Raw genomic sequence first — 23,578 nt, 5'->3', positions numbered from 1 at the left:
GCAAAACATAAGTGAAGAAATTACACATTTATTTTTATACTGAAAATTAACTTTTCCATAAGCTATTGACTTATTTTGTCCCCATTTGCATATTCAATAATACACTTCCAGGATTCCATCACATTGCAACAGTATTTGATGTGAAGTTGTGTATACATGGCTGTTTTTTGGCAAAAGAAACAAAATCTCACACATAACCAAGACAAAGTAGATGTTACTCAAAACTCACCATGAATGTCCCTACGCCGAAGAAGAAAAAAGTGGTTTAGAAGTCTGGGAAAAATAGATAGCCGATTCGGCTGCAATTTCAGTGGAGTATCCCAGTGGATTCTTAGTAATGAACAGTTGGGATGCAAACTTTACCAAAGGATTTTCTAACTACATCACAATGATCTGAAAAGTGTGAAAGCAATTTACGTCAAATCCTATACCTGTACAGAGTAAAGGACTGAAATTTTTCACTTCAAATATCCTTTGGTTGATCAAAGATATTGATGAGTCTGCAGGTTGTCAGTCATTACAGCTTCAGAGTATGAAATAGTCATTTTTCAATAAGTTTTACTACCTGTATTCTGGAGTCAAAAAGGAGCGAAGCTTTGTTTGAAGAAACACAGCTGTTTCCTTTTATGAGCTGCATGCAACTACACATCAAGATGGGAGTAGATTATATCTTTAAAATTTCAAAAAGTATTGGAATGAAAAAGTTCAGGTATTTTACCTGAATGGGGTTAGGAACAAGAAGCTGGTGTACTAAGTTCTGTGAATTGTTTTCATATTTCTTTGATCATACAAAAATAAAATCCTTTGGCAACCTTTAATCTCAGTCAGATTAAACAGTGGAAACTCCAAGTAGGAATGTAAACATTGTAGGAAAAGAGAGATTGCTACTTACATTACAGAAAACACTTTAAGTTGCAGACAGGCACAATTAAAAAGACACTTACATAAAGCTTTCGCCCACAGCCTTCATCAGCAAAAGAAAAACACAACCCACTCATACACACAAGCAAGCATATCTCATGCACACGACTACTGACTCCAGCATCATGGGCATCTCCTGTGATACTGGAGTTGACAGTCATGTGCTTGCTTGTGTGTATGAGTGGGTTGTGTTTTTCTTTTGCTGATGAAGGCTGTGACCGAAAGCTTTATGTAGGTGTCTTTTAATTGTGCCTGTATGCAACTTAACATGCCATCTTTGTGGTAAGTTTCAATCTCTGGTCCTTTCATCTTTTTTAATTTTTAGTTTTTTTTAAATAAATACACTGGGATACAAGATTATGATGAAATTGCAATGTAAGTGGCAATTAATTTTTTCCAGATTTATTCCCATTCTTTCTTCAGAGAAATGTCATGAGTGTCAGCTTTTAAGTAACATGTACACTTCTCTTGTTGCAGTGTTAAAATTTACTTATTTTGCCAAAATACAGCAGCATTTACAAAGCTTTACCTCCATAACATGGTAATACAGATGCAGTTGCAAGGGAATCCTGAAGCAGTGTATCATTTAACAAGCAACTGAGGGCCAAACATGTCAGTAACTTATGAAAAAGTCCATTCTTGGTATAAACATAAGTGTGCAATTTTTTCATTTATAGTCTCACAAACCTATAGCAATTCTCATTTCACAAGCTGTTGATGGCTCTTAAAAAAATGACATTGTTCTATAGAAAAAATGTGTGGTTACTTGATAAGAAAGTTGAGCATATTAACTATATGACAAAATACTACTCTCTTTGCATGCCACCATTTGACAAAGACTTGTTTAATATCTTGAACCATTTATGAGGCATGATGGGTGTTGTGAATAGTTCACCCTCATTGTATTGTTTGATGATGTGGCCAGAAATTAGTGTGCATCAGATAAAGTCACTTTCCTCAAGGTTTAAGGTATAAACCTTTCTCAAGTTTAAACAAAATTTCATTATGTGAACTACATTACATACATGTATGGTATAACTTGCACCAAATGTAAACTCATATTTTGCCTACTACTTTTCATTCACGCTATTCGGATGTAATGTCATGGGCTACTTAATTTCAAAATATCACAATAACTATGGCCACTAATGAAAAGAAAGGCAGTTCACTAGGAAGCTGAAGAATAAGACTAGAAAATGTGAAAGAATAATGTTATTTACCAAATAGTCTCTTTAGCAATATTATGAAAAAAATAGCTGCTACTCACCATATAACAGAGATGTTGAGTCAGAGATAGGCACAACAAAAAGACTGTCAGAAAGTGAGCTTTTGGCCAACAAGACCTTTGGACCTTTGTCAAAAACACGAGAGAGAGAGAGAGAGAGAGAGAGAGAGAGAGAGAGAGAGACTGACTGTGTGTGTGTGGGGGGGGGGGGGGGGCAGGAGGTGGGGGGCAAGTGCATGTTCGCCCATTGCAGCCTGTGCTGCCACTCGGCTGCGTGTGTGCTGTGCCATTGGGTAACACTGTTGGGTAACATGTGGATATTTGTCATGTTGCTTCACATTGGCCTCCAGTAGCGGATAACCATTTTTCTTTGTGTGCGCACCCTTACAGTCTATTCCATGCCAATATTCCTAGGAGGAATAAGTCGTGGGATGAAACATGGGTCTTTATGTGGCCTACTTCATTGGAAGATAACGTTGGTAAACACCTGTGAGACTGATATATGTCTACAATTTCATCACAAAGTTTGATCAGGATTCTTTGCCAGAAAAAAAGTAGAGCATGAATTTTTGTGCAAGATACAGCATTTGGAATACATTAACAGGAAAGACATGTTGCCTCTAATGGAATTTTTTTAGGCCAAATGTAGCACTTGTTTATCATTGTTGGTGTGCACATTTCAGGCTGTGAGATGGATTACAGTTTACAGCTGTTAAGGCAGATAGGAAGAGGTGTGCACACAGATTGCAAGAGGGGGAGAAGGGGAACAAGCCACTGAACATACACTTTCCTTATGTCTCTCTTCACTCTTACTTTCTTTCTATCCCAATTTCTTAACGTGAATGAGTTCCTCATCTCCCACTCTGTCATCATCTAGAACATCTCATTTCTTATATGCTCCCACACACCTAGTGATGTTTTGTAGTTTAGTCTTCTTTTGGGACGACCAGATTTTAGATTCCTGTCTGAAATACTGATTTGCATTATCCATGGTTCCATTAGTCACTTCAGGTGTGTGTTTGGAACTTTTCTGTGAGTGTTATGACCACCCTAATTCCCCTCCCCCGTCTACTCGTCCCTGTCCTCTATCAGCTACCTTCAAACTCTGTGTGGTTTTCCTAAATCACATTAGGCAATCCCTAGCACAGCAATAAGAAATCAGCTTCAGATGCTCACAAAGCCGTGTTACTCTTAGTCACAATGTATTTTGATTGGCACTTGAGTGATCTTCCAATGCCATCTACATCACTTAAATGTAAAATTGGTACTTAGTATGGCATAAAGCACTGTGGTGATGTATGCATCATTACAATTTACACCCTGCACTTCTCATGTGTGGTGTGGAAACATCGCTGAAGGCATCTAATGAGATATACTTTTTGTTGAATAGATCCATTGTGTGAGGACCCTCAAGAATGTAGAACCTTTTCCGACAGCCCCCACCAAAATGCCCATGTCACAGTAATCCTCTTCTTCTATTCCACCGTATTAGGTCCTTTATTAGATGATAGTTCAAAATCTCTTATTTTGCTTCATTACGATTATGAAATGGTTTTATTGCGGAGTGGATAGGGATGCAGAGAATTTATGTTTCTTACACAAACACAAAAAATAAAATGACATGATGTTGGGATATTGTGTTGTGTCTAGACCATACAGCCCAGACACAATGCTGTAGCCGATAGGGCACGCAAGGCTAACGCAGACGGGCGTGAAGTCTGGAACATGAGACTTATAAATGCACTAAAGAAAAATACGTAGCTTTTTTAATACTTAACTTTATTCTCTTGTTGGAATACATCTCTCCTGCATACTCGTAAGCTATTGGCACTGATACAAATGGCGCCTTGCTAGGTGGTCGCCATTTAACTTAGCAGAGGGCTATTCTACTGTCTATCTCTCGGCAAATGAGAGCAAGGCTTAGCACGTCCAATCGCTAGCTATGTTGTCCGTACAACTGGGGACGAGGTCTCCTCAGTCTCTCGAGACCTGCCTTGTGGTGGCGCTAGGTTTGCGATCCCACAGTGGCGACACGCGGGTCCGACATGTACTACAGGACCGCGGCCGATTTAAGTTACCACCTAGCAAGTGTGGTGTCTAGCGGTGACACCACATATTGCTTTTCTGCCACAACTTACAATAAACTGTTTCACACTGAAACATTGACTCACCCAAATTTTCTGTCACAACTAATTTATCTAACACTGTACATCCTGTACGACCTATAATCATCTGTACAATGTGGCACAACACACATCAATACACCCACATTTTAACTGACTGTAAACACTCTAATTATGACTGAAACTTAAGACTGATGTCGCACTACCACTTCTACTAATTCACGAGAACAGCAGTGACGTTGCAAGCAGAGATAATCTTATATCAGTTGACACAGTTTAACCAGTTGTGCTGTGCAGTTACTATACATCACAATACTTGTAGCCAGAAGAAAGAATTAACTCAATTAAAATTTTTCCAAGAACAAGAAACCCAATATTTGTGATGTTTGAGTGTATAGGATGCTAACAATCTCACAGATTTTGTTTGGTACGGCTTTGTACTCAACAGTAAGGGGAGGTGGTCTACAGAGTAGGGTGGCAAGTGTCATCATAGGACAGCTGGACAGGAGCAGAAATGCTTAGCAAGCAACACGGTAAAAAGAAGGTTTACTTAACTTTTATTTCTCCAAGCATATGAAGACTTATTACAAATAATGCAGGTAGAAGCAGAGTCCAACTGTTAACAACAACAACAACAAAAACAACAACAATGTTGAGGCTTTCTGAACTAAATGCAGATGACGGTATTGTAACGAAGAGGCTCTACGTGCAAGTGGGCGAGAGACTACCTCCAGCTGCCCCGTATCGTGGCGGCTGATGGCGTGCGTAGCCCAGAGCAGCTGGAGGCGTGGCTCAGTAGGCGTGCACCACTGGGTCTGCTGGATCCCGCGTGGCTGTTGTCGGTGTCTGACAGAAACGTGCAGTTCTGGTGCCAACTGACTGTGGAATGCTAGGAGGGTGGGTTTAATTCGTGATATCACATATTAAAAAAAGAAAAGAGGGAGGGGTGAGAGAGAGAGAGAGAGAGAGAGAGAGAGAGAGAGAGAGAGAGGATAATGCTTAAGTTTTTAAGTGAAATGTTCCCCATAGATGTGGAAAATGAAAAATGTGAACTAAATAAAGACCTAGGGCACAACAGAGTTGCTGATGAGATTGGGAATGCATTGCAGATGAACCAGGCTCTCCATGCCCACTAGGCATACACTGTGTAGCAGTGGGACCCTAAACTGAGCATGTAAAAGCAACAACAGTGAGTTAAAGAAGTTTCAGTACGATACAATACACATGAGTGAGCATACATCATCATCCTTTTTTCCGCACACTGAACTAAAAGGAGGAGTCAGTTGAGAGGATACAGCCTAGGGTGTCAAGAAAAAGTTTATTTGGTAATGAAGGAAAGTATGGACGTTAAAAAATTGTAGAGGAAGACCAAGACTAGGCTACAGTTAGTAGGTTTAATTGGATGTAGGTTGTAGTAGGTACATTGCTGCAAAGAGGCTTGCACTGGGTAGGCTGGTATGGTGAACTGCATCAGACCAGTCTTTGGCCTGGAGACTTTAACAAGTAGCGCATCATGAGTATTTGCAGTTTCTGCTGTGGAAAGCATAAATTCATTTGTGTGCTGTGGAGATGTAACCAGATAATTGATTTAATTTCTTATGCTTCCTTTGTTCTACTTCTCAGTTAATGTGTAACTGCTGTTCTTTCTGTACAGGAGGTTGTGTCGGAGGAAGAAACCATTTCTCCACCTGACGCATCACACATAAAAAAAGAACCTGTAAGTAATACAAGCATACAATAATTGCATACATTTTTGTAGATGTGATACTTTTGTTGCTCAGTTTCATCATCAAGCAACATATTCACAAATTGTGTCATAGAAGGAATAGGTGTTTAAAATGACTCGTACTATTATGGGAAGAAATAAATGCTACTTCCAGTCAGTTGTGACACTCGCTATAAAATAAATGACTCAACAAGAAATAAAACTGGGTGTTGGATGAGCACTCAATTCCAATTTTTCTTTTTGTCATTTAGTGCTCCTACTAGCAGTCTCTCCCAACTCACATCTGCAGTTTGTCAGTGGCTTCTCAGTTTCTTCCTTATGCTTCCATTCATTAACACCTCTAATTCCCTTTTGCTGCTGTTCTTCTATGTATTATAGTCGGCAGCTAATAAGTTTTACATTTGTCTGTTCATTTGATACTGTTATGATTAAGCTTTCTCAAAATAAATTATCAGTTCTCATAGTCCCTTGAGATACTGTTGATTTTAAAAACTATCTATAGTTCTTGTTGATTTTAATAATTCTGAAGATACCTCATTCACTGTTGACAGATTCTTTGAGCTTGATTCATTTACTGCCGATAACTTTCTTCAACATCACACTTCCTACTTTTCTCCTGTCACACTGTTGTATAGCTCTTCTCCTGGCAAATATCAGCCTTCTCTTCTGCTTGTAACATAGGCTACAGCTTTGCACTTACCGAGGTTATGCCTTTACTTTTTACTTCTCTAAAATTGTGTTTATCCTCACAGAGCTTCATTTATTTTAACTAATTCTTTACATATTTAACTTGTTCTGATTTTGCTACTTTGCTGTTAAATTTTTAAGCATCTTATACTTCTGGGATCCCATTGTGTTCTCATCTCTTGCCACCCCCCCCCCCCCCCTTTCCTCCTTTTTGCATTTAGTGGGCTGGAATATTTTCCAAACCTCTTTCTCTTCTCTTCTGGCTATAACTCTGGTCATTGCCCTGGAATTTATTACTTCTTTGATCACTTCCTTGTATGTTTCATTGTAAAAACGCTTTTGTCTTGGCCACAGTTTTTATTGACTATGTTACACCTAATGTGTTTCAACGTTACACCATTTTCAAAGGATCTACAATAAAATGGGTGTACATGAGAAAAATGCGATCACACCATATAATATTAAATACACCGTGACAAGCAAATGAAAATTAACATTTACCAAATATGTGACACACTTCATCTTATGAACCGACAAATATCAAAACTGAATCTATCCAACATATATTGATACACACTACCTCATCAGTCTTAATGTCGTGAAATGTAAGTGCAAACTGATTAGAATGTACTCACGAAAGCCTCAAGGAAAGAAGTTACCCAGATGACTTTTAACACATGGCGGGTACTAAATATTGCATTTTGCTATTATGAAAGTAATTTACATTTTGTGATTGCCATAGAATATTTGGATAACTAATGTTTGACTATCAAATTTATAATAATATAAATAAAATATTGCTTAAAGCTCTATTAGTTAATACCAGGCGCGGCTCGTAATTAAAGGCTCTGAGGCGGAGCCGCCCCAAATTAAATGTTAAAGTAAATTTCGCAAGAATGTATTACATAATTTAATTTATCAGGACGAATTTCACATATTTCCCATTCCGATTAAAACAACGACGGTCAACGTTTTTGGAACTGTTTGTATCGATAGATGTTTTCCGAACGGTTAGTAGTGTGTAGGCTGCGCCTTGGAACGTCCGGAAGCTGCATGTAGTAGCGGTTTGGGGGCGTGGCTTCTACATAGTACTGCTCTTTATGGGCGACCCGAAGGCTCAGAGCTTGCAGCCTCTTAGTCATACCAACCACCACATGTTTTTCACGTTCCACTATCAATGTAATAAAGGAATGTAGAGTGGCCTAAACTTCGCTATCCAATCTCTGTCTCTGCACATCTCTACTACGCTTCCCATGCGTCATTAATCTACATTTATTATTATTGTTTTGATAATGTTTTACGTAGTTGTTTTGTTTCTGCCATTGGCTATTATATCCACATTTAGAATAAGTTTGCAAATATCCCGCCAGAGTTCACTAGACTACAGTAACATAACGGTACTGCCATCTACCGAGAGTTTTATAAGTGATTAGAGGACAAAGCGCGCGAAATTTGTCCCGTTACTTTACTTTCCTTTCCTTGCTTGCTGATGCTGACTGCTTTTGATGATACCGTGTGATATTAGCAAGTTTCTTTTTCGGAGTGTATTTTGCAAGATTTTAGTGAAAGAACTAGGTGCACCCAGACCCGATCTAACGATCAATCAAGAACAGAAACAGTGCAAATGTAGGCAAGGATACAAACGCAGTTTTAATGGAGCAATGTACGATGCTGCTGAGTGTTTGTGAAGTGAAAAATGCATTTTTCTGTTTTACCTGTCTTCTTACAAATAGTACTGATTGTGCCTGGACTGAAACTGGTATCACTGACTTAAAGAATTTTCACGCAAAGGTGAAAAAACATAATTCCAGCGAAAAACATTTATATGGCTTCATTGAGTTTTCAATGCTAGGGAAAGTGGACATTATGTGCCAATTAGACAGTGCTTACCGCCATAATATAAAGATACATTTTCATTATATATCAAAAAATCGTTATTTTCTGGGTAAACTGATAGATAAGATTTACTGCAAAGTGTCAGAAAATGTAATGATGACGTATAAAAACACTAACCAAAGATTTTAACTCGAAGTTAGCTTCTAATGATATTTAATACCTGATTATAGAAGATACTGTACGTAAAATTATGGGTAGAGAGTGATCTGCCCACCCCCCTCCCCCTGAATTCTTAGTTGTTTATTTCAGACTAATCTGTAGCGTAACCCGAGGTCTATGTTGGCTCCGATAAATGCCGCAGCCTTCCCCAGTATAGAAACCACGAGCCGTGCCTGGTTAATACAGTGTTTAAAAAGTTTAGAAAATTACTGATTGTATGTAATATAAGTACAGAACAGAGATAGTAAGAAACAATACACGTGATCAATTGATTGCATATCCTGCAAATGACAAAATAATAAAATAACCTCCACACAATCCTGCATATCCTGCAAATGACAAAATAATAAAATAACCTTCACACAATCCCATAAAATAACAGACACTGTTGAATACATGAGTAGTATAGTATTCAGGAAATGTACAGAGAGCATCACATAATCACTTTGTTTACAGAGCTCACCATCTGCAGCATCTTCGACAGGACTGACTGCAGACCTTTGGTACAGAGCCGAGTGGAGGGTCTGAATCAGAGGCTAAGACGGTTCTGCGACCATGTGGGCTGCAGATTCCTCGACTTGTGCCATAGGGTAGTGGGGTTTCGGGTTCCGCTGGATAGGTCAGGAGTCCACTACACGCAGCAAGCGGCTACACGGGTAGCGGAGGCTGTGTGGCGTGGACTGGGCGGTTTTTTAGGTTAGATGGCCTCGGGCAAGTACAGAAAGGGCAACAGCCTCAAAGGGTGCGGAGCAAAGTCAGGACATGCGGGGACCAAGCAGCAATCGGTATTGTAATTGTCAACTGTCAAAGCTGCGTTGGTAAAGTACCGGAACTTCAAGTGCTGATAGAAAGCACCGAAGCTGAAATCGTTATAGGTACAGAAAGCTGGCTGAAGCCAGAGATAAATTCTGCCGAAATTTTTACAAAGGCACAGACGGTGTTTAGAAAGGATAGATTGCATATAACCGGTGTTGGCGTGTTTGTCGCTGTTAGTAGTAGTTTATCCTGTAGTGAAGTAGAAGTGGATAGTTCCTGTGAATTATTATGGGTGGAGGTTACACTCAACAACCGAGCTAGGTTAATAATTGGCTCCTTTTACTGACCTCCCGACTCAGCAGCGTTAGTGGCAGAACAACTGAGAGAAAATTTGGAATACATTTCACATAAATTTTCTCAGCGTGTTATAGTCTTAGGTGGAGATTTCAATATACCAGATATAGACTGGGACACTCAGATGTTTTGGACGGGTGGTAGGGACAGAGCATCGAGTGACATTATACTGAGTGCACTATCCGAAAATTACCTCGAGCAATTAAACAGAGAACCGACTCGTGGAGATAACATCTTGGACCTACTGATAACAAACAGACCCGAACTTTTCGACTCTGTATGTGCAGAACAGGGAATCAGTGATCATAAGGCCGTTGCAGCATCCCTGAATATGGAAGTTAATAGGAGTATAAAAAAAGGGAGGAAGGTTTATCTGTTTAGCAAGAGTAATAGAAGACAGATTTCAGACTACCTAACAGATCAAAACGAAAATTTCTGTTCCGACACTGACAATGTTGAGTGTTTATGGAAAAAGTTCAAGGCAATCGTAAAATGCGTTTTAGACAGGTACGTGCCGAGTAAAACTGTGAGGGACGGGAAAAATCCACCGTGGTTCAACAACAAAGTTAGGAAACTACTGCGAAAGCAAAGAGAGCTTCACTCCAAGTTTAAACCTCTCAGACAAACAGAAGCTAATCGATGTCAAAGTTAGCGTAAGGAGGGCTATGCATGAAGCGTTCAGTGAATTCGAAAGTAAAATTCTATGTACTGACTTGACAGAAAATCCTAGGAAGTTCTGGTCTTACGTTAAATCAGTAAGTGGCTCGAAACAGCATATCCAGACACTCCGGGATGATGATGGCATTGAAACAGAGGATGACACGCGTAAAGCTGAAATACTAAACACCTTTTTCCAAAGCTGTTTCACAGAGGAAGACCGCACTGCAGTTCCTTCTCTAAATCCTCGCACAAACGAAAAAATGGCTGACATCGAAATAAGTGTCCAAGGAATAGAAAAGCAACTGGAATCACTCAACAGAGGAAAGTCCACTGGACCTGATGGGATACCAATTCGATTCTACACAGAGTACGTGAAAGAACTTGCCCCCCTTCTAACAGCCGTGTACCGCAAGTCTCTAGAGGAACAGAAGGTTCCAAATGATTGGAAAAGAGCACAGGTAGTCCCAGTCTTCAAGAAGGGTCGTCGAGCAGATGCGCAAAACTATAGACCTATATCTCTGACGCCGATCTGTTGTAGAATTTTAGAACATGTTTTTTGCTCGAGTATCATGTTGTTTTTGGAAACCCAGAATCTACTATGTAGGAATCAACATGGATTCTGGAAACAGCGATCGTGTGAGACCCAACTCGCTTTATTTGTTCATGAGACCCAGAAAATATTAGATACAGGCTCCCAGGTAGATGCTATTTTTCTTGACTTCCGGAAGGCGTTCGATACAGTTCCGCACTGTCGCCTGATAAACAAAGTAAGAGCCTACGGAATATCAGACCAGCTGTGTGGCTGGATTGAAGAGTTTTTAGCAAACAGAACACAGCATGTTGTTATCAATGGAGAGACGTCTACAGACGTTAAAGTTACCTCTGGCGTGCCACAGGGGAGTGTTATGGGACCATTGCTTTTCACAATATATATAAATGACCTAGTAGATAGTGTCGGAAGTTCCATGCGGCTTTTCGCAGATGATGCTGTAGTATACAGAGAAGTTGCAGCATTAGAAAATTGTAGCGAAATGCAGGAAGATCTGCAGCGGATACTCACTTGGTGCAGGGAGTGGCAACTGTCCCTTAACATAGACAAATGTAATGTATTGCGAATACATAGAAAGAAGGATCCTTTATTGTATGATTATATGATAGCGGAACAAACACTGGTAGCAGTTACTTCTGTAAAATATCTGGGAGTATGCGTGCGGAACGATTTGAAGTGGAATGATCATATAAAATTAATTGTTGGTAAGGCAGGTGCCAGGTTGAGATTCATTGGGAGAGTGCTTAGAAAATGTAGTCCATCAACAAAGGAGGTGGCTTACAAAACACTCGTTCGACCTATACTTGAGTATTGCTCATCAGTGTGGGATCCGTACCAGATCGGGTTGACGGAGGAGATAGAGAAGATCCAAAGAAGAGCGGCGCGTTTCGTCACAGGGTTATTTGGTAACCGTGATAGCGTTACGGAGATGTTTAATAAACTCAAGTGGCAGACTCTGCAAGAGAGGCGCTCTGCATCGCAGTGTAGCTTGCTCGCCAGGTTTCGAGAGGGTGCGTTTGTGGATGAGGTATTGAATATATTGCTTCCCCCCACTTGTACCTACCAAGGAGATCACGAATGTAAAATTAGAGAGATTCGAGCGCGCACGGAGGCTTTCAGACAGTCGTTCTTCCCGCGAACCATACCCATACGCGACTGGAACAGGAAAGGGAGGTAATGACAGTGGCACGTAACGTGCCCTCCGCCACGCACCGTTGGGTGGCTTGCGGAGTATAAATGTAGATGTAGACATAACAATAGCATTGGGAGAATTAAAAATAAATGTGATCATTGCTCATTCTTCTGCCTTTAGGGGCTTTCCCATCCCAAGGGCAGTAGAGTGTCCTGAACTTCCACCCTCTTTGACAAGGCCGTTGGTAGACTGAGGCTGATTTCTTAGGCTGGAAGCTTTCGGCCACCAATTCTGATGACTTTTATTCAAAAGTTAAATGGCAGTGGGGTTCGAACCCAGGACCAAGGATGTATTGATTAGTAATCAAAAACACTACCTGTACACCACAGGTACTCCAGTTTTATACCTATTTAATTTTTCACTTCCATATCAGAGTAATCAGCATGTCTGACTGACATGCAATTGATCCAGGGTCATTTTGTGGTACTGACCAGGATTTTCCCTGGTGGAAGAAAGGGAAAAGAGTCGAGTAAGCCTAATATTGATTGAAGAAATCATACTGGGCACAGTACTCTTCTTGATGGAAATATCTTTGATCTTAGCTACAAATAGGCTGGACGTTATCGACAAACTCGGTATAGAAACCGAGATTAGCAATCACGATGTCATTGCAGCAGCTGTGATTACAAAAGTTAATAAATCAGCCAAGAAGGCTAGGAGATTGTTTCTGCTAGACAGTGAATTGAATCACTTAGTTCCATCAAGATGGGCAAAGTGTAAGCAGATTGTAAATTGTGGTCGGGAGAGCTATGTCCCTAGAAAGTGGAAAAGACCCACTAGGATTTAATAATGCAACTTGGAGGATGGTGAGGAAGCAGAGGCTGTTGCAGTTTTGGTTCAATAGGGAATGCACAAATGACAAGTGAAGGTTAGAAGAGATTCTAGTGTCTGTGAAAAGATTTATGCATGAAGTATACAACTGCCACCATCACACCTTAGTAAAAGATCTGGCAGAGAACCCGAGGAAATTCTGGTCTTATGTAAAATCACTAAGCAGGTCTAAGGCTCCCATTTGGTCCCTTGTTGACCAGTCTGGTGTGGCAGTTGAAGACAGCAAAATGAAAGCTGAAGTTTTATGTTTCATGTTTGAAAAATTGTTCACACAGGACAATCGTACAAACATACCATCATTTGACCATCGGGCAGACTCCCATAAGAACGGCATAGTAATAAGCATCCCTAGTATAGAGAAAGTACTGAAAGATCTGAAAGTAAGTAAATCACCGGGTCGGGATGGAATCCGAGTTTGATCTTACAAAGTCCCAAGAGACTGAAAAAGATGCATGTGACTCCAGTATACAAGAAGGGTAAAAGAATATACCTGGAAAATTACAGATTAGTGTCCCAAATATCCGTTTGCAGCAGAATCTTTGAACATATTCTCAGTTTGAATATGATAAACTTTCTTGAGACTAAGAAGTTTATGTCCACGAATCAGCATGGTTTTAGAAAGCATCGCTCGTGTGAAACTCAGCTTGCCCTTTTCTCACATGATGGATGAAGGGCAGCAGGCAGATTCCATAATTCTAGATTTTCAGAAAGCATTTGACATTGTGCCCCATTGCAGGCTGTTAACAAAGGTATGAGCATAGGGAATAAGTGGCTCGAAGACTTCTTAAATAATAGAACCCAGTATGTTGTCCTCAATGGCGAGTGTTCGTCAGAGTCAAGGATATCAACAGGAGTGCCCCAGGGAAGTGTGACAGAACTGCTGTTGTTCTCTGTATACATAAATGATTTGGCAGACAGGATAGGTTGGAATCTGTGGTTTTTTGCTGGTAATGCCATGGTGTATGGTAAGGCGTAAAAGTTGAGTAACTGTAGGAAGATTCAAGACGACTTAGACAGAATTTCCAGTTGGTGTGATGAATGGCACCTAGCCCTAAATGTGGAAAAATATAAGTTAATGCAGATAAGTATGATTATCAAACCTGTAATGTTCGTATACAGTAGTGCTAATGTCCTGCAAGGTGCTGTTAAGTCATTTAAACATCTGGGGGTAACGTTGAAAAGTGATACGAGATGGAACGAACATGTGAGAATTGTGGTAGGGAAGAGGAATGGCCAAAATAGATTTACTGGGAGAATTTGAGGAAAGAGTGATTCATCTGCAATGGAGACCATATGCAGGACACTGATGCAACCGGTTCTTGAGTACTGCCCAAGTGTTTGGGATCTGTAACAGGTCAGATTGAAGGAAGACGACATCAAAACAATTCAGAGGTGGGCTGCTAGATTTGTTACTGAGAGGTTTCTAGATTTGTTACTGATAAGTTTGAACAACACGTAAGTGTTACGGAGATACTTCAGGAACTCAAATTGGAATCCCTGGAGGGGAGAGGGAGAAAATTTAGAGCAGTACCAGTGTACCCAAGCCAGCATACATTGTGCGTAAGGACCACAAAGATGAGATAAAAGAAATTAGAGCTCATACGGAGACATATAGACAGTTGTTTTTCCCTCACTCTGTTTGTGAGCAGAATAGAAAAGGAAATGACTAGTACTGGTACAGGTTACAATCTGCCATGCTCCATACGGTGGCTTGCGGGTTATCTATGTAGATGTAGATATTTTAAAAAGAGATTTAAAACAGTGAAAAAGTTGAAAAATGTGTAAACTTGAATGATGATAAGGTTATTGCGGTGAAGGCAGCTTCGGGTAATGTAATTGTTTTCATACATGATGCTGATTACATTAACAGTAGTAATGATTTTTTCTGAGAATAATGTTTCCAACAAAATAAAATAGGAACTAGTACACAGATTTAATGCAGATCTTAAGGCAGAACTTGAGTCAGGTTATTTTCTATACCTGACAGAAAAAGATGGAGAGAGATGTAACATTAATGAATCCAGTTATACTGACTTAAACGTCACATTTTTTGCTACAAAAAGTCTCGATCAATTCATATGATAGTTAACAACCACATTGCAGCTCCTAATAACTTAAACAATGACCTCAAGAAAAGACTTCTGGCTGTAGATACCCATGAAAAGTCATTTTCTGTGAGAAGCTCCTATCATTTTATAGAACAAACAAAGAATGTGTTACTGCTGGAGTATGCATGTCTTCCCTGCTTTGATATTGTGAATCTTTATACAAGTATGTGTGTTCCCAAAATGTTGGACATTATTGAGCGTAATTTGCTTATGTGCAGTAAGTTCAGTCGAGGTGAAATCATTGAACAAATAGAAATGTTAGAATTCACATTATCATTTAATTATTTAAAATTCAGTGGACAATATTTTCATCAACCACCTGGGCTGACAACAGGTAATAACATTGGCTTAAATTTTCATGAATCATCTAGAAAACAGTTTTACTTTCAAATAACCTGAAATGTGCACCAACATGATTATCTATAACAGATATGTCGATGACACCTTTCTATTAGTGAAAGGTATTTGTGATGTAGCTAATGATATAGCAGAAGGACTTGATTGCAATGCACCCATTGTAAAGCAAATGGTCAAATGTTCCTTCATTTTTTTGGATCTGTCTGTTCAAAGAGAGGCACAGGGAATCTATCTTTTGGTATTTTTAGAAAATTGATGTATACGATTTAATAACAGTGACAGATTCATATCATTGGAGAACACACAAATGGGCTATTTTTGATTGATGCTACATTTATTAATAAAATTTCCTTTAAATCTGAAAAATGTAGAAAATGAATTGTACATTCTTGAACAGGTTGCCAAATCCAGTGGCTACAATAATAATGAGGTAAGATTCTTGTATAATAGACAAAAAATAAAGTTACTCAGCAGTGTAAAATAAGGAGAAGTTAATGGCCACTGTGACATATAATGGGACCTTCATTAATGAAACAGTGAACTGATAAAAAACTGAATGTATGAGTTTATTTATGAACATGTGGTAAACTTGGGAGTAGATTGTGCCATTCAGTTGAAAAGAGCATGATAAATAAGGGCCGGCCGGAGTGGCTGAGTGGTTCTAGGCGCTACAGTCTGGAACTGCACGACCGCTACGGTCGCAGGTTCGAATCCTGCCTCGGGTAGGGATGTGTGTGATGTCCTTAGGTTTAAGTAATTCTAAGTTCTGGGGGACTGATGACCAAAGTAGTTAAGTCCCATAGTGCTCAGAGCCTGCCGGCCGCGGTGGTCTAGCGGTTCTGGCGCTGCAGTCCGGAACCGCGGGACTGCTACGGTCGCAGGTTCGAATCCTGCCTCGGGCATGGGTGTGTGTGATGTCCTTAGGTTAGTTAGGTTTAAGTAGTTCTAAGTTCTAGGGGACTTATGACCTCAGATGTTGAGTCCCATAGTGCTCAGAGCCATTTGAACCATATTTGCTCAGAGCCATTTTTGATAAATAAGGTGTTGCAGGTGTGTATAGAATTGAGTGTAGGGATTGTGAAAGTTTTTAGACAGGAGAAAGTGACAGTTCTTTCAGGACAAGAGAAGGTACATAATAATCATTCTTTAGGTGCAGTTCATGAAAGCCAAAAAATATTACACAATGCACCAAAATAATCTTTCGTAAATATGGTTGAGGAGTCTAAAATCTATAAGAGAAAAGATCCTTGAAATATGTTGAATGAGCAACCAGATTTTCCTAAAAATAGGTTTTTCAGGCTTTTCTGATTAATTTGTAATAAACTTTCCATCTTTGTGTAGCCTTACCTTCTCTTAGCTCAGGTTTATCAAACTTAATGGTCATTTTGTACAGCAGATGAACAGTGACACTTTGTACTTGTACTAATTGCATTCATTATGAGCTTCAGGTGGCATTTTCTGGTCTCAAGGTTTCAAAACATAATTCTGTCTATTTCTCATTTTGACACATTATAGTCTTAAGAATATTTGGTCAGAAGGATTTAGTTGGGAAATTATTCTTAATACGTGAAAATCATGCTTCAGTGAAAACACACATACTCTCATTTCAAGCCGCTTTTGCAGCTCCATTCTCTACCTCTTTTTCTGTAAAACTAGTATAACATTCCAGTTTGAAGAAAATATAAATATAGGAATGGTACAGGCTGTCCATAATTAAGTTCCAGTTTCAAAATTCGGCAGAAAGAGAGCCACTGCTCAGAATGACGTCAAATGTGAATGGAAAATTATTGACACAGTGGGATACTTTGACAGTGCTAGAATTTCTTCACTTCATGTCCTTCATAATCCGCAATATTGATGTTAAGTTTATAGGTGATCTTATTATGCTACATCTCATCACTTTCGTCTTTCTCCAATTTACTTTCAATCCGTAGTGTGTGCTCATTAGACCGTTCATTTCTTTCAACACATCCTGAATTTCGTATTTTCACTAGTTTTATGAACTCCAACGAGAAATGTAATTAATTGCAAAAGAATGATTGTGAATTTTTGACAGTGCCTGTAAAGCCAAAATTGCAGAACTGTATCCAGAAGGAAATAAGTAAGTCAGATGGTGAAACTATTATAATGTATTGTGAGAAAATAAAACACATACAGCTGTCCTTATGATTTTATTTATTTTGTTGCAACCAGTTTTGGCACTTCAGTGCACCAGCTTCAGGCTGTAGTTGATGCAGAAGGGGTGGCTGTGGGTGTTTTATTTTCTCACAATAGTAAACCGCCATTGTCCCAAAGACCTGCTGTCAAAAGGATGGCACTGTAACCCAATGGTACTGAGGTGCTGTGTCTGGTGGAATGGGTGAGATGAAAATTGAGGCGGAGAGGGAATGGAGGGGTGGAGAGAAGGAAGGCAGATGCTTGGAGGGGGAAGAGGCAGCAGCGGAACCCAGGTGCCAAGACCTGTCTTATACATTCAACCAGTTCGTCCTATACCAGTCCTGTCACACGATATCCTGCTCTAAGAAGGATGGTGGTGTGTCCTGCCCACTCGTCTAATGTAGGGTGCCTAGGAAACCTGCTTCTTAGATCACTAGACAACAACTCTAGCAAATCGTATTAATGGAGGTTATTAAAAAAAAGAAATAACTACAATTACAATACTTAACTTTGAGAAATTTACAGTGAGATAGCGCAAGCAAAGAGCGACATGAAACATAAGCAGTCTCTTCAGTATGTGCAATTCCTATACAACTACAGTAATACAATCCTGTCACTCCTGTAGCGTTTGTAGAACAGCTCATCTCCAATTGGGCTGCAGCCAGGTTGCGCAGCGCTTATGTCCTCTTCGTGCAGATGGTGCTACTGTCTCATTGTCGTCCTAGAGAGGGGTCAGTCAGCATGCTGTCGGCTGACGTCTCACAGCCCTCCCTGCTCTAAGTTTTTGCCCATTGTGTTGGCACTTGACGTAACACCGGAACAGGTGTGATACCTGTAAAAACAGTCGTGTCATATACCAGCTCTGCCGTAACTTCTCGACAGACGTACGTGTGGGCCCATCCAGTAGCAAGCTGTCCAGTCCAATGGATGACCACAACAAAACTTTGGCCAAGAGCACAGTTGACCAACTGGTGTTGCCAACCATAATATGCTCATATCAGAAGGATATTTCACAACCTGTGCCATCTAATACTCTCTCTCAAAACCAGCTTTTTTTTTTAATTTCACAGATGGCAATTGTCCTTAAAACACATTCTTCAAACTCGCAATGCTGCTGTCTTCAATCAGTTTCCACTAGTCCCTGTCCCACATGCCAGCTACTGCTTTGACATTAGGAGAGAAGAAATTGCAACTGTCCATTTTTGATCTGTCATCAAATATTCTAATTCCATCTGGTCACTGCATCTGCACAGGTGTCATGAATATGTTGTCAGTGTTTGCTCTTTCTTGTTTGGGGAGCCAATGGATGATTCAGTACAGAAGCAGCTTGGAAAAAGAATTACAAATTCATTGTTCATTTGTGAACAAGGTAGTAAGGGACTGAGCGTTTCTGCAATATGCATTTATGTCAGTATATAAATAACTGGTCCAAAGAAGCTTTTGTAGGTCAATTAATTACTGAATGTTTGCAATTTGGGGAGTTTCGTTTTATGCGCGAAGAACTGAAGCGGAGCATGGGCGACATCTCTTCCACTGCTTCAGAGAGGAAAAACATTAGTTATTGAAAGCATTCATCTGAGACATATTCTAATACAGCTGTTCCATACTTTATATACTTCGGTGAGTGCTGATTTGATGCTGCTGTAGTAAAAGATTGCACCACGGTCTAATTGAGATCACACAGGCAGTCGGTACAGGGATCTGTGCCTCCACAAGGTACAGGGCAGTTTATGGAGAAAGTTTGTCACTGTTACAGCCTTGGGAAATGATGTCATGTCAGCAGTGGGTCGCCAATTTATTCCAGAAATTGTGTAGTCAAATTTGTATTGTATTATATGTTAACCGGGGGCCTAGAAACAACGGAGAGGCTCCGTCCCCACTGCAGATGCAGTGGTCCACAACGCCACGATGACTGCCGCAGTCCACTTCACCCCTCCGCTGCCCCACACCGAACCACTCTTTCAGGGTTATTGTGCAGTTTGGCCCTGGTGGGACTAGCTCAGTCACCGTTGTGAACAAGTGAACTAGGACATCAGCGCAACATGATTTTTGTTTTACATTTGTGATATTTCTTGTTAGACATGCTGATGTTACTTGCTACTTTTTAACATAAAATGATGCAACAATACTGTGTGGCTTGCAAGTTTGCAAAGATTGTTGACTTCTGTTAATATGTTAAAAGGTGGCAGCAGTGTTTTATTTACAGTTGATTAATGGATAAACTAATAAACATGTCATTTCACTATTTGTGATACTTGGCTGGTAGTCCATACACTTACTGTGTTCAGTGGAGCTATTGATGAGGTCACTCCTTCCAGTGGTTGTAACAAGGGAATGCCTCAGTGGGATGATTTCAGGTCCCTATTCCTTAGAGCATGTAGCCATTTGCTGAATTTTCTGGTGTGTAAACTCACCAGTCTTTGACCATTGCAGTTTGTTTGGTAAGCTATACCCTGTCTATCTACCTGTCTCTTCCACTTCATCTACCTACCTCAGTTCAGTCAGACAACCAACCCTAAACCTGAGTTATCTTATATGTATGAAATGAAAAATTCAGTTCAGAAAAGAAATAGATGGGCTAAGGAGTACTTCATTCAGAGAAATCAGGTTCCATTCCTGCCAGTAGGACAAACAAACACCAATAATAGTACTTCTTGCAAGCTGAAATAACCCAAGAGCTCACAAGAACATACCCTGTATCACCCACTCTCCTTAATTTGTATGTTGAAAATGACGTAACAAGTCACAAAAATTATGACCAAAACTCTTTAAAATAAATAATGGTACTCAAGACATGATGCTGTTTGCAGACGACAAAGTGATTATAGCACAAACAGGTGGCAACCTACAATGTGAGGCTGTACCTGGGTGTTATTAATAATGGAACAAGAGAGCGAGTCAACGGATTCCTTTATTGTGGATGTGATATTACATATATTTCAAATGTTGTGAACGGAAAGCTTCAGAAATTGCAGTACCTGTGGAATAGTCAAATGACATTTTAAAAATTGGAGAAGAGATACATTGCTTATGCCCTGTAAAGTAAGGCAGAGAAATGAGGTCAGGATATAATTAACCATATTTAATCTGAATAAAGAAATAGTAAATTATAGGAACAAATGGAAAGAGCCTGTAACAAGAGCGTATGTAAATAGAACAATAAAATTGCAAAGCAATTTGCTCATCATAATTCAGATTAAATATGAAATGAACTCACCTATTAATGCATTCCTTGTAGAACAAACAGTGCATTCAGTTTTGTGATGTGAGGCTACATGCCACAACAAACACATCTTTCCAGTTCTCCTACACTTATCACTCAGAAAGGTTTCATTATCATCATCATCATCATCATCATCATCATCATCGTCATCATCCAAATTAACAAAACAACATGTTTCATGTTCAGTGCTTTGAACTGCCAAAGCATTTAATCTGGACTTGGACACTGAGTTTATAAGACGCTTTTATTAGTTTCAGTTTAGGAAATTATCATTTTGCCATAGCAGAAGTAACTGACAGAGTCAAGTACAGCTGAAGAGCTACGCATACATCAGGGAAACTACTTGCAAGAAAAGCATTTTCAAAAAAGAAGATTGTCATGAGATCTTCAACTGGTGTTTTATTTTTTTTTCCAGATACTTCTGACAGAAGCATTGAAATCTGTGACTTGAAAAGACTTCACTTTATCCATAATTCTGTGATCTGTAGAAAGCTTGTTAGAAAATTTCTCCATTTTATGGGTAAATTTTGAGATCAATTTAAGATTAAGTTAAGAGACTTTTGCTTGTTCTACTACCACCTCAAAATTGTTTCTTAAGGTGAATAGATTATGTCATGGAGTTTGAAAAAGTTGAAAGGTATTCTCTATATCAGCATTAGGAGACTGCAGTAATTTGGAAACAAAGTTAATATTTTTAAAAATCTTACATTGAAATACAAGAGTCAGGACAAAATCAAAAGTTTCCATACTTTTTCATCAGATGAGTAGCTTCTCCCCCCTCTGCTTTCTTCTTAATCTTTAAAATGCTACTGTACAAGCACACCAAAAGTTACAGGAAGTTCTGTTTAAGTATAAGAATGAATAAAATCTGGATTTGATTTATTTGTTGCCATCGAACCACAGAAGCACTAAATAAAACATACATGCATTCTGTTTTTCATAAAACTGTTGCAGTTCAGCTACATTCATTACGGGACCACTTAGTACTAAATTTAAATTGTGTGTTGGACAAAGTATAAGCTCAGCATTTGGCACCTGTGCTTTAATTCTCAATTACAAACCTCGTGTTTGTCACTCATAGATTCAGCACCATCACATGCTTGAGCTCTGCACCTATCCAGCCATATGTTCATCTTCTATAAATTTCATATTATTTCTTTTTCAAAACTTTTTGTCTTGGCCCTTCAACTTATGGAATCCTAAAAAGATTGATTTGTTTCAAACTCCTTTCTATCTGATTTGCTTAAATCTAAATGCAAATATCGTACAACACCAAGTTTGACCTTTGTCGATAGATTGGCGGTTGTGTCTACAGTAAATGAAAAGAATGGCTGCCGATTAATTTCACCAATGATTCACTCTAAAGTGCAATCATTTAACAGTTCTGTTGTCTTGTTTTGAATTTGAAGGCTCAAATATTTTGTTTTAGATTTTTTGTCTGAAAGATGATCCCTTATAGGAGGAGCATATATGGAGAGTAGGTCTATTATATTTAACAAATAGGCACTCTGTTCTCCTGTTTCAGATTCATGATGGCCAGGGCTAGCAGTTTGGTATAGAGCTAATGCTCTTGTTACATATGGTATTCTAGAAATTATAGCTTCATCAAAACGTCAGTTAATGGTTTTCCATGTTTCCATGTGCCTACAAGAAACACATGCATTTAAATATGTAGCACAAGTTTCACGTACTTTTATTTTCCTTATTGTTAGATCTTGCCAGTCATTAATTTGTCAATCATGTCATGCATCTTCTCCATCTCTGAATAACCAGCACATTACACAATATACTGCATTAAAAGTCAGTGCATAGCATAGCCAAAATTGTTAAATTTTCTAAGCTGTTTTAGTATAATTACAATAATCACAGATAAACGATCTTCTCATCTTAGTGTCCTCAGGGAAAGGATCCCAAGGCTTGCATTGACTGCTGTTTATAATTTTTAGGTTACCTTGTTCATTCAATTTACCTGGGAATAATCCTCTATCAGTGCTAATATGTGCATTTTGCAGATTATCTTGACCTTGAGAAGAACAGTCGATTGGTCATTGATTGGTGTCTGTTGCTGGCAGCCCATTCTCAAATTGTTTGTTATCAGAAGTTACGCCTGATTCCTTTTTCAGCTGGTACTATGTCCTCTATGAGCTTGCAAACATCCAGACTCTTGCAATGTTTCATTTTTGCAACTGTATTGACTCCCACTTTAAACTTTTAAAAATCAGACTTCTCCCTATTTTCAATTTCATTATTAATTTTAGTACATATCTGTTGTAGGTATGTAGATGGTCTTGGAAGACTTAATCTTTATTGTCCTTTTAACTTCTTCGCATTGGCAGTCTTTTGAGGTAATCTTTTGAGCACCACTTAAATATGACCTGCTTCTACACATGGTTTTTAACTTAATGCAAGTGTTTAAGAGCAGCCCATATTAAAAAAAAAAAAAAAACAGCAATGTGTTGTACAGTAATGAAAGCAGAGCTTACCGAGCAAGGTGGCACAGTGGTTAGCCCACTGGATTCACATCCGGGAGGACGATGGTTCAATCCCGCGTCTGGCCATCCTGATTTAGGTTTTAATGATTTCCCTAAATCGCTCCAGGCAAATGCCGGAGCCGGCCGCGGTGGTCTAGCGGTTCTGGCGCTGCAGTCCGGAA

The 23,578-nt window shown here is 39.3% G+C and overlaps 1 protein-coding gene across 17 annotated transcripts in view; it reads left to right on the top strand.

Annotated features, from left to right (window-relative positions):
• The window catches only part of LOC126210400 (gastrula zinc finger protein XlCGF52.1-like), a 261,120-nt gene that overhangs the window by 92,755 nt on the left and 144,787 nt on the right, over positions 1 to 23,578 (top strand). For all 17 annotated transcript variants that reach the window (XR_007540659.1, XM_049939633.1, XM_049939639.1 and 14 more), the window contains one exon: positions 5,924 to 5,986. Coding sequence is in view for 16 of the 17 variants with exons in the window: in XM_049939633.1 (XP_049795590.1) it covers positions 5,924 to 5,986 (63 nt within the window). In the remaining variant the exon portion in view is untranslated. The remainder of the gene's footprint in view (positions 1 to 5,923; positions 5,987 to 23,578) is intronic.

This window comes from Schistocerca nitens, chromosome 10 (genome assembly GCF_023898315.1).
Source record: "Schistocerca nitens isolate TAMUIC-IGC-003100 chromosome 10, iqSchNite1.1, whole genome shotgun sequence".
NCBI classification, from domain to species: Eukaryota; Metazoa; Arthropoda; class Insecta; order Orthoptera; family Acrididae; genus Schistocerca; species Schistocerca nitens.
The sequence above is the reverse complement of the archived record's forward strand: the minus strand, read 5'-3'. Positions and strand labels throughout refer to the sequence as shown.